General features: G+C 38.4%; 1 protein-coding gene across 1 annotated transcript; it reads right to left on the bottom strand.

Annotated features, from left to right (window-relative positions):
* Window positions 1-9,849: 9,849 nt before the first annotated feature.
* Window positions 9,850-11,835, bottom strand: LOC122752727 (C-C motif chemokine 3-like 1). Its single transcript, XM_043999615.1, has 3 exons — window positions 11,763-11,835; window positions 10,609-10,723; window positions 9,850-9,958 (listed from the first exon to the last, which is right to left on the bottom strand). The coding sequence occupies exons 1-3, from the start codon at window positions 11,833-11,835 to the stop codon at window positions 9,850-9,852; spliced, it is 297 nt and encodes a 98-aa protein (XP_043855550.1).
* Between the last annotated feature and the right edge of the window lie 311 nt (window positions 11,836-12,146).

Below are 12,146 nucleotides of genomic sequence, written 5' to 3'. Positions count from 1 at the left end.
GTCTTTGCTATAGTTTTCTGGAAACTTACCTTTGGGTCAATCACTTCCTCTCTATGCTTTAGCCTCTTTATGTGTAAAATGGGTAACATTTCATTCTTCTCCTACCTACCTCAAAAAATTGCTGTGAAAATCCATGTAAAAGGTATTTGAACTGTCTGGAGAGAAGTCACTCTCTGAACCCAAGGTAACAATGAATCTTATGGGAAACAATGCTGAAGTATGATTACTGAATTTCTATAGACAATATATTTTTGTTTATAAAATGGGACAACTATAATTTCTTGTGTATATATGGGGAGGCTATAATTCCCAGGGTGGGAGGGAGATAAGATGGGGGTTAGAGGGGATAGTAGGACCCAAAGGATGCAAGAATTTCATGTTTGTTATCTTTCCTTGCTTAGGTGAGGAAAGAAAATTCTTCATTTCAGGGCAAACCAACTAGGAAAAAGATGAGAATGTTCCAATATCCTGCGCCCAATGCTCATCTTTGTCTCCTTCAAAACCTACCATCTTGACTCCTAGCCAATCTACTTCAAAATGACCTGGTTTGCCACATGACTTTCTCCATTTTCAGTCTGCTTTAGAATCCTAAAGTCACAGAATCTCTGTCAGAGGGGCCTCAGAGAAATTTTGTCTTTGTTTTTAAAAAATATTTTTATTTGTCTTTTGTTTTTACATCACCCAAATTTCTCCCCATATCCTTCTCACAACCCCTTCAGACAGAGAAATATAACATAATGAAGATCCTTTTTAAAGGAAAAAAAAAAGAGGAAGAGAAAAAAATCAAAACTGATCCATACAGCAAAAAAACCTGACAATATATGCACACCCATGGACCTCCCACCTCTTCAAAGGAATGGAGGGAGGTGTCTTTTCTTTTTTTTAAGTAATAAACATTTTTATTTATAGTTTAGTGTTGCAATTTTTATCCCTCCTTCAAATCAATATCAATATACTCCAGTCAAATCAATATTACCATTGTTTCCAGATTGTGCCCCTCTAATCCCTGTACAAGTCATCCCTTCCTCTGAATATACATCCTCTTCACCCTCGCTGAGGCAATAAGCAATCAAATATGGGGTTATACATATACCATTATGTAAAACATTATCATATTATTCATTTTCTACAAGAAAACTTGAATAAAAGAAAACGATGAAAGAAAGTAAAAAGTAGCACATGAAAAAATCATCTGTGTTTCTTCAATATTAGTTCTTTCTTTGGCAGTGATAGTATGTTTCAGCAATAGTTCTTTGGGATTGTCTTGGATCATTGTATTGTTGAGAATAGTCAAGTCATTCACAGTTCTTCATCAAACAATATTGCTGTCTCTGTGCACAACATTCTCTGGGTTCTACTCACTTCACTATACATTAGTTCATGCAAGGTTTTCCAGACCTTTCTGAAATCATTCTGCTTGTTATTTCTTTTTTTCTTTTTTTTTCTGATGAAAGTATTTTATTTTTTTCCAGTTACATGTAGATAGTTCTCAACATTTGTTTATACAAGCTTTCCAATTTCAGATTTTTCTCCCTCCCCTGCCTCCCCTGTCCCCTAGACAGCAGGTAATCTGATATAGGTTTTATATGTGTGGTAAAATATGAAAGTTTTTAACAGTCGGTTAGGATAACTGAAAGACGCCAGTTTTTCAAGGACCACCCTTTTGGGGAAGAGACAAACAGTCCGCCTGCTGCGCATGTCAGACTGCCTGTGGGGCACTTGACTTCCGGGGTGGAGAGAACGGAAGTGGGGGCTTTTGCCTGCTTGGTGGGACTCCTGACAGCGCAGCACAGACGGTCTCTCTCCAAAGGTGGCCTTTTCGGTTTGGTGAGTTTTTATAAGGAATATAGACTAAGCTTAGACTTAAGATGATTTGTATTGTGTTTCTACTTTCCTATCCTTCTAATCAACATCACCTTGTGACTACCATAACAATAAATAAAAGGTCTATCTAGAAAACCAAAAGCTTCTTCCATTTACTAGTTTGGGAGATAAATTAAGGGAAAGGTTAAGTAGGGGAGATTTATGATCTAATATCCAATTTTAAATCTCACAGTTATCTAATATCCAATTTTAAATCTCACATATGTGTGTGTGTATGTATGTATATAACATTAAACATATTTATGCATTAGTCATGTTATAAGAAAAATCAGAGCAATGAGGAAAAACCTCAAAATAGAAAGCTTTATAGCCCTTTGGGCATAATTCCAAATTGCTCTCCATAATGGTTGGATCAGTTCACAGCTCCACCAAAAATCCATTAGTGTTTCAATTTTTCCACAGCTTCCCCAACATTTATTATTTTCCTTTTTTGTCATTTTAGCCAATCTGATAGGTGTCAGGTGGTACCTCAGAGTTGTTTTAATATGCATTTCTCTAATCAATAGTGATTTAGAGTATTTTTTCATATGGGAATAGATAGCTTTGATTTCTTCATCAGAAAACTGCCTGTTCATATTCTTTGACCATTTCTCACTTGGGGAATGACTTGGATTCTTCTAAATTTGATTTAGTTACCTATATATTGTAGAAATGAAGCCTTTATCAGAACTACTGGCCATAAAAATTGTTTCCCAGCTTTCTGCCTCCATTCTAATTTTGGATGCATTGCTTCTGTATGTACAGAAACTTTTTAATTTAGTGTAATCAAAATCATCCATTTGTATTGCATAATATTCTCTATCTTTTGTTTGGTCATAAACTGTTTTCCTTTCCAAAGATCTGAAAGGTAGACTATTCCTTCCTCTCCTAATTTACCTATGGTATCACCTCATGTCTAAATCATGCATCCATTTTAACCTTATTTTAGTAGAGGGTGTAAGATGTTGGTCTATGCCTAATTTCTGCCATACTATCTTTCAGTTTTCCCAGGAGTTTTTTTCAAAACCTGAGATCCTATCCCAGAAGCTGGAGTCTTTGGGTTCATCAAACACTACATTACTAGTGTCTTTTACTACTGTGTCTCCTGTGCCCCGCCTATTCCATTGATCCTCCACTCTATTTCTTAGCCAGTACCAGATACTTTTGATGACTGCCACTTTATAGTAAAGCTCCAGATTTGGTACCACTAACCCACCTTCCTGTGCATTTTTTTCAATATTTCCCTTGATATTCTTGACTTTTTGTTTTTCCAGATGAATTTTGTTATTATTTTTTCTAGCTCTATAAAATAATTTTTAGGTATTCTGATTGGTATGGCACTGAATAAGTAAATTAATTTAGGTAGAATTGTCATTTTTACTATATTAGCTCTGCCTATCCATGAGCTATTGATATCTTTCCAATTATTTAGATCTGATTTGCTTTGTGTGAATAGTGTTTGGTAATTGTGTTCATAGAGTTCCTGTTTTTGCCTTGGTAAGTAGACTCCCAAGTATTTTATATTATCTACTGTTACTTTAAATGGAATTTCTCTTTCTATCTCTTGCTGCTGGACTTTGTTGGTCATGTGTAGAAATGCTGATGATTTATGTAGATTTATTTTATATCCTGCTACTTTGCTAAAGTTGTTGATTGTTTCAATTTTTGAGTTGATTCTCTAGGATTCCTTAAGTATACCATCATATCATCTGCAAAGAGTGATAGTTTTGTTTCCTCCTTGCCTATTCTAATTCCTTTAATTCCTTTCTCTTCTCTGATTGCTAAAGCTAACATTTCTAGTACAATATTAAATAATAGGGGTGATAATGGACATCCCTGTTTCACCCCTGATCTTATTGGGAAGGCCTCTAATTTATCTCCATTGCATATAATACTTGCTGATGGCTTTAGGTAGATACTGCTTATTATTTTAAGGAAAGCTCCACCTATTCCTAAACTCTCCAGTGTTTTTATTAGGAATGGGTGTTGTATTTTGTCAAGAGCTTTCTCTGCATCTATTGAGATAATCATATGATTTTGGTTGGTTTTCTTATTGATCTGGTTGATTATGTTAATAGTTTTCCTAATGTTGAACCAGCCCTGCATTCCTGGTATAAATCCCACCTGGTCATAGTGTATTATCCTGGTGATCACTTGCTGTAATCTCCTTGCTAATATCTTATTTAAGATTTTAGCATCAATATTCATTAGGGAAATTGGTCTATAATTTTCTTTCTCTGTTTTTGCTTTGCCTGGTTTTGGTATTACCACCATATTTGTATCATAAAACAAATTTGGTAGAACTCCCTCACCTATTTTTCCAAATAATTTGTATAATATTGGAATTAATTGTTCTTTAAATGTTTTATAAAATTCTCCCGTAAACCTATCTGGCCCTGGGGATTTTTTCTTAGGGTGTTTATTAATGGCTTGTTCAATTTCTTTTTCTAATATGGGTTTATTTAAGGATTTTATTTCCTCTTCAGTTAACCTGAGAAGTTTGTATTTTTGTAAATATTCATCCATTTCATTTAGATTGTCAAATTTATTGGCATACAGTTGGGCAAAATAATTCCTAATTATTGATTTAATTTCAACTTCATTGGTGGTAACATCATCTTTTTTCATTTTTGATACTGGTAATTTGTTTTTCTTCTTTCTTTTTTTTAATCAAATTAACCAATATTTTATCTATTTTATTGTTTTTTTCATAAAACCAGCTCTTAGTTTTATTGATTAATTCTATGGTTTTTTTGCTTTCAATCCTATTAATTTCTCCTTTGATTTTCAGGATCTCTAATTTAGTATCTAATTGGGGATTTCTAATTTGTTCTTTTTCTAGCTTTTTAAGTTGCATGCCCAATTCATTAATCTCCTCTTTCTCTTTTTTATTCATGTAAGCATTTAGAGCTATAAATTTTCCCCTAAGCACTGCTTTGGCTGCATCCCATACATTTGGGTATGTTGTCTCATTATTGTCATTCTCTTGGATTTAGTTATTGATTGTTTCTATGATTTGTTGTATGACCCATTCATTCTTTAGAATGAAATTATTTAGTTTCCAATTGATTTTCATTCTACTTTTCCCTGGCTCTTTCTTACATGTAATTTTTATTGTGTCATGATCTGAAAAGGATGCATTTACTATTTCTGCCTTTCTATATTTAACTATGATGTTTTGTGCCCTAATACATGGTCAATTTTTGAAAATGTGCCATGTACTGCTGAGAAAAATCTATATTCCTTTCTATCCCCATTCAATTTTCTCCAGACATCTATCATGTCTAACTTTTCTAGTAATCTATTCACCTCTTTCACTTCTTTCTTATTTATTTTTTGGCTAGATTTATCTAATTCTGAGAGGGGGAGATTCAGATCCCTCACTAGTATAGTATTACTGTTTAATTCCTCTTGTAACTCATTTAACTTCTCCTCTAAGAACTTGGATGCTATACCACTTGGCGCATACATATTTAATATTGATATTACTTCATTATCTATAGTACCTTTAAGCAAGATGTAATTTCCTTCCTTATCTCTTTTAATGAGATCTATTTTTGCCTGCACTTTGTCTGAGATAAGGATTGCTACCCCTGCTTTTTTTACTTTAGCTGAAGCATAATATATTGTGCTCCAGCCTTTTACCTTTACTCTGTCTGTATCTCTCTGCTTCAAATGTGTTTCTTGTAAACAGCATATTGTAGGATTCTGGTTTTTAATCCACTCTGCAATTCGCTTCCATTTTATAGCAGAGTTCATCCCATTCACATTCACAGTTATTATTACTGACTGTCTATTCCCCTCTATTCCATTTACTCCCTTTGTACTTTTTGCCCCCTTCTTTCACCCTATTCCTCCTCACAGATGTTTTACTTCTTACCCCTGCCTCCCCCAATATGCTCTCCCTTTTTATCACCCCCCTCTCTTTCCTTTACCCTTTTCTCCCTTGCTTTTGTTATTGATATTTAAATTGCTTTTTGTTATTGATATTTAAATTGCTTCTTTCTGGCTGCTTGGAATATTTTCTCCTTCACCTGATAATTCTGGAATTTGGCTACAATATCCCTTGGAGTTTTCCTTTTGGGGTCTCTTTCAGGAGGTGATCAGTGGATTCTTTCAATGATGATTTTATCCTCTGATTCTATGATATCAAGGCAGTTCTCCTTAATAATTTCCTGGAATATGGTGTCTAGATTCTTTTTCTGGTCATGGCTTTCAGGCAGTCCAATGATTCTCAAATTGTCTCTCCTGGATCTGTTTTCCAGATCAGTTGTCTTTCCAATGAGGTATTTCACATTTTCTTCTATTTTTTCACTCTTTTGATTCTGCTTGACTGATGCCTGGTGTCTCATGGATTCCTTATCTTCCAAGTGTCCAATTTTAATTTTTAAGGCATTGTTTTCTTCAGTAAGATTATGCACCTTTTTTTCCATTTTGCCAAGTGAATTTTTTAAGGCAGTGTTTTCTTCAATGAGATTATGCACCTTTTTTTCCATTTGGCCAACTGAATTTTTTAAGGCATTGTTTTCTTCAGTGAAATTATGCACTTTTTTTTTCTCCATTTGGCCAGATAAATTTTTTAAGGAATTGTTTTCTGCAGTCAATCTTTGTGCTTCCTTTTCCAAGCTGCTGATTCTTTTTTCATAGTTTTCTTGTTTTGCTTTCATTTCTCTCCCCATTTTTTCTTCTACCTCTCTCAATTGATTTTTAATTTCCTTTTTGAGCTCTTCCAGGAAGGCTTTTTGTTCTTGAGACCAATTCACCTTCCCTCGTGAGGCTTCACACATAGGCAATTTGAGGGTATTGTCCTCATCTGAGTTCGAGTTGGCTTCTTCCCTATTGATACAGAAGCTCTCAATGGAGAGGTCCCTTTTTTGCTTCTCACTCATTATTGCAGCTTATTTATTTATTTTTTAAGTTGAGTTGAGGTCTGCTCTGGGGGCACCAGGGTCCCTGTTTTTGGGTTCTTGTGCAGGGGTATAGGTGCTGTGAGACCAGCTTTTTACTCTGAGGCCTTTATAGGGTGTGCAGTTTGCCCCCCTGCACTTCCTGTCTGCGTGAGCTCAGCCAGTTGCCCGACCCCGGTGCGCAATCCCACCTGACCGTTCGTGGGCCTCCCTGCCGGTGCAGATTGGATTTTCCACTGTCCTTCTTGGCCACCAGATTTTTGAGCCAGGTTCCAGGGGCCTCAGTTGTTTGGCTGTGCCCCGCAGCTCCTGCTGACTTGCCCCGACCCCCTCGGTGCTGGGCTGCTGCCCTGCGCTGGGCCTCCCTTTTGCCCGAGTCAGACCGAACTTTTCCTGAAGTCTTCTAAATTCTCTCTGGTTGGAAGACTGTGTCTCCCTGTCTCTTTGCAGGTTCTGTAGTTTCAGAATCCATCCAGAGGCTTGATTTAATGTTCTTTTTGAGGGAACAGAAGGAGAGCTCAGGCAGCTTGCTGCTTCCTCTCCACCATCCTAGCCTCCATTTTCAAGAAAGATAATGGAAGATGCCAACACAACCTGAGGTTGCTGAAGGAAGACTCTGTGAAGAACTTGACCTGAGAGGATCTGGCAGTCTTCGTCATGGCCCTATCTCCAGCTTGCTAAACTAAATATTTCAGGGAACTTCCCCTTGAGAGATATCTAGTCCCCTTTCTCCCAGATGAGCTAAATATCTTGATCCCACTGGGAGAGATCTTTCACTATGTATTATCTGGTATATTTTCTCCTATGTATACTTTCTTTGATTTCTGTTTTGCTATGATTTGGATAAATGGGTTTCTCCGCTAAAAAAAAGTAAAAGGAACATGAGAGAAAAATATCTAACATAGAAAGAAGTTTATTTATTACAGAGTAGGAGTTCCATAGGCCACAGTTGTGGGGACAGGGGACCTGGAGAGAGACATTGAGAATAGGCTTGAAATAGATGGCAAGGAGGGAGCAGAAACAAGAGTTAAAGAGTGAGGTTTGCACTTTGGTAGACAAAGGTTCAGAATCACTGTGATGGGGAATGTAAGAGCAGGTGGAGATGCACTAACAACTGGGGTATGAGTCTAGGCCATCGTGGTCTCTTGGGAGCCCTCCAGATCTCAACAGAGACCTCAACTGCCTAGTGTATCAATCTATCAGTACTATATCCAGGGGCTGAGGGCAGTGGGAGTGGGGGATGTCAGAATGCAGGCCTGTAAGGAGGAGAAATCATGACCTGGTGGTACCATGACCACGAGACATTTGGAATCACAGCTTTGAGGCAGATGGGAGCAGCAGATGGAGATGTTCCAAAGAGTGATTAGAGAACGTGAATAAGAGATCCTAATATAATACTGTAACCATGACTTCATAGGTATCACTAAGAAGTGGAGGGATGGGACATTTGACTGGAATGTAATTCTTCTATAAAGAAAAAAGTAATCTTGCCATCCAAATCTTGAGGACTAACTCCCTGGTGGTTCTATCTTATTCCAAGAGGATTGACATCTCCCTTGTCTCACTGTTGACAATATTACACACACACACACACACACACACACACACACACACACACACACACACACACGTCAGTGCCCAAACCTTCCTACCTCTAACCAATCTGCATCCTCATCCTAGATGGATAATTTTTGTGATGATAAATTTGACTTCAGGGCATTTGTCAAGAAAATGGCCTTGATGAATGGTTATATGGGATGTGAGGATGAGTTCAGTGTGTGGGTGCTTAGATAGAAGGGGGCTTTCTGGGTATGCAGTTACTCTCTTACCAAGCAGGTCAGTTTAGCTACAGGGTCTCAGCTAAGTGAATTAACATCCCAAAGGGCAGGGACTCTGAAGGTGCATAGATCTAGAGGAGACAGCTGCTGAGGAGGTGACAAAATCATGTGTATAATAACAGGAGGAGACTGTCCGTTTGAACCTCTCTCCCCATTGTTCCTCACCTTTTCCTCAGAGTTGCCCAGAAATATCAGTCTTTACTCATTTACTTTCATCCCTGGTTTTGGCTGGGGTGCCAAAATTCCCAGGTATCATTCTGCTAAGCCTTCAGAACCCTTATCCATTGGGGAGCAAGGTGGAAATTTTTAGCAAGTTTCCACACATAAAGAAAGGATATTAACAAGTTAGAGCTAACCTAGGGCATACTGAGAACAGGAGAGGGTGGGAGGTGCTCCTTCTAAGAACCAGTTGCAGAAAGTGGAGATATTGATCCATGATCAGGGATGACTTGGGCTTAGAGTGAGGGGCCATAAGAGTTGTCTTTTTAAACATGAAGGGTTAGAATTTTTAAAAAATTAGACCTGGGGTTAAGGGAGTCAAGAACATAAATGAATGGAAGGTATAGGGAGGCAGCTTTGGATTTTATATAGGAAATGACTTCTTACAAGCAAGTCAATTTGTTGGTCTACACTACAACGAAGATTTTTTCAGGTAAACCAGGAAGGATAACAGCCATAACCTTCTTGCCTCCCTCCAGAGTCTTCCACCCCATCCAACCCCCACCTTAACACCCTCTTACCCTGGGAACTGCATTTTTCCCATATATGCACAAGAAAACACAGCTGAAAGATTTTATAAACAAAAATATATTTGTCTATGGAAATTCAATATTTGTAGTATAGTATTTGTCTTCCATAATAACTTTCATTGTCAATACCTTGGGTTCAGGGTATGACTTCTCTGCAGAACGCTCCAATAACTTTCATATGAATTTTCAATACAATTCTCACAAAGAAACCTTTGTGAAGCAGAATGGAGTCTCATCTATTTTACAGATCATAAAGTTAAGGCATTGAGGTGAAGTTCTGACCCAAGAATAGGTTACAAAAACTAATGATGACAATGATGATTAAGGCACAAATTCTTGTTAAACACTAATAATTTAAATAAGATAAAACATATTTAAATTACAGTAAAATGTCACAGAGAGATGTTGTTGGAGATGGAAGGAAAATAAATAATTCTTCTATCCTGCTTGGATCTCCAAGCAAACAGAGGTAAGAGGAAGTAGCAGGTGCCTTCATGGACTCTGGGTCTTGGCTTTCTTCTTGTCCAATTGATTCTTAATATGTTGAACCCAATGCTCCTTTGGGTTAGCACAGATGCGAAGGCCTTGTTTTGTGATCATTCTGTGGAAGAAAGTACTTTTGGTGAGTGGCTTTGTGTATTCCTCCAAAAAGAAGGAGTCATCCTGCCCTAATCCTGTCCTTCTCCCTAAAACTGACCTAGAATTCAAGAAACTGGGATTCTAGAAATTGGGATTAGAAAAGAAAAACCAATGGAAAATACACTCAAGAGCCATCTGTTGCTCCTTCCTGTCTAGGAGAGTTTGGTAACTAAAAGTCCAGGTAGAGAGGGCCGATTTTCCACTGGACTTTCTGGATAGGGCCCTCTCTCCAGCAGCTACATCTGAATGCTTCCCCATTATCAGGTTCCATTTCTAGGTTGACTATGGGTTGGGATATGAGTGACATACCCTAACTCTGCCCTGTTTAACAGAAAGCCAGGCCCAAGGACCCATCTAGTCTTTTCTGTTTTCCTACATGTGAGTTCAGTTGGATCGCTCCTTTGCTCCTCATTTAGTAGGGTAGAATCTGCAAGGGACTTTAGATATCATCTGGTCCCATATTTTTACGCAAAAAGTTCTGAACCTGTCCTACTATCATTTCTCTAAGTTCATCTGTGAAATCTGGTTTGCATTTCTCCAGCCCCCTATGCCCATAGTGAATGGCCAGTACTGTAGTACAGGGGACAAGGGGGCAATGTCTGGTTAACTTACATCACAGCTTCATAGGCACATCGACTGCTGGTGGTCTCATAGCTCACCACCAGCTTTGAAGGGATCTTCCTACTGGTGAAGTTGAAACAGCATGTTGTTGGATGGTCAGGAGCATCTGAGAGGAGGCCAAGAGATACCAGTTTAGGATGTTTCTGGATTTTTTAAAATGAGTATTTCAAGAAAGGGAAGGGAAAAGAAGGCAAGGGAAGGAGAATCAACACCTTCATCTGCAATTTCCAGCCCCCTTTCCTGTCCCAGAACTACTGGGTGTGCCAGACTAAGACAGGATAAGCCACTTAAAGCCTTTCCCTCTGTTTTATCACTAAAGAAATGGGGGGAAATCATATGAATAGCATCCCATTCCAGACCAATCAGTTTCTAAAATGTAATTAGGAAGAATTAATCATTAAAAGTATTCACGATGAATTAAACACTGGGCCTTAGCAAACCTGTTATCTGTCCTTTAGCATCTACAGGCAAACAGGTGCTAGGTGAGGAGATGTCACTGTGACCTTTCTGTCCTCCATGGGCATTATCCATTGGAGCAGAGAAGACCAGCACTTTAACCAATACAATTTCAAACTCATTGGTAAGTTAAAATTCTGGGCATTCAAGGAAACTATGGCAAAGGAACTATTCTGTTCACCTACAGAAAATGTGGTTATAACAAATGAGGAAGATTTCCATAAATGGGTCACCAATTATTCTAGGTGTTGCTGAGATAGCTATAGCAAGGAATCTATTCTTGGGAAAGACATTGAAAGTATTGAGGACTGTATACAGCACTGGCTCTGGATTCAGGAGGACCTGTGTTCAAATCTGGCCTCAGACACTTGACACATACTAACTGTGTGACCCTGGAGAAGTCACTTAACCATCATTGCCCCACAAAAAAAGGAAAAAGAAAGAAATTATTGAGGTATAGAAAGGCCAATAGGAGGCCTGGGTTCTACCACAACTCTACCATCACTTAGCTATAATGTAACCTTAGACAAGTCCTTTCTTTTGTTGGTCTTCAGTTTCCCGTTCTGTAAAATGAGGCCCATAGGAGTCTAAATTCTCTCCCACCTTTCATATTGATGGTAACACAGAAATGAGAGAATCAATCCCAGACATCATTGGATAGGAGGGAATGAAGGACTGAAGGCACTTACCAGCTGCATAGACTTGACAGCAGAGGACTGCAGTAATGAGAACCAAGGTCAGAACAGCTCTGGAGACCTTCATGGTGCTGTCTGGGAGGAGGTAGATTTGAGGAGTAGCTTCAACAGTTCCAAGTGTCTTTTGGCCTCACTGAGTGTCTGGCTCTCTTCTCCTCCCTTTTATTGGGAGAGGGAATGGATAAGGGAGGAGGAGGTTCCCCCTCTGTTGGAGACATCACAGGGAAAGTATGATAAGAAGACTCCCAAATCTGCTGAGCACACAGCTGGGCTCTGAAGTTTGCCGGGAAGTGAGAGAGGGAAGTTGTGGCCTGTGACTACATGATTTCCATATTGCAACTGAGGCAAAAGGCAATGAAGGGAATTGCTATGCCCGAG

This window comes from Dromiciops gliroides, chromosome 4, assembly GCF_019393635.1.
Source record: "Dromiciops gliroides isolate mDroGli1 chromosome 4, mDroGli1.pri, whole genome shotgun sequence".
NCBI lineage: Eukaryota > Metazoa > Chordata > Mammalia > Microbiotheria > Microbiotheriidae > Dromiciops > Dromiciops gliroides.
This window is presented reverse-complemented; position numbering and strand designations above follow the sequence as displayed.

What these genes read in the sequence shown, in the direction of transcription:
- LOC122752727 (XM_043999615.1), bottom strand. Translation starts at nt 11,835, where the DNA reads ATGAAGGTCTCCAGAGCTGTTCTGACCTTGGTTCTCATTACTGCAGTC. An exon ending in CTGTCAAGTCTATGCAGCTG is followed by an intron (nt 10,724 to 11,762) that starts GTAAGTGCCTTC and finishes GCCTCCTCTCAG; the next exon opens with ATGCTCCTGACCATCCAACA. An exon ending in TGTGCCTATGAAGCTGTGAT is followed by an intron (nt 9,959 to 10,608) that starts GTAAGTTAACCA and finishes TTTCTTCCACAG; the next exon opens with AATGATCACAAAACAAGGCC.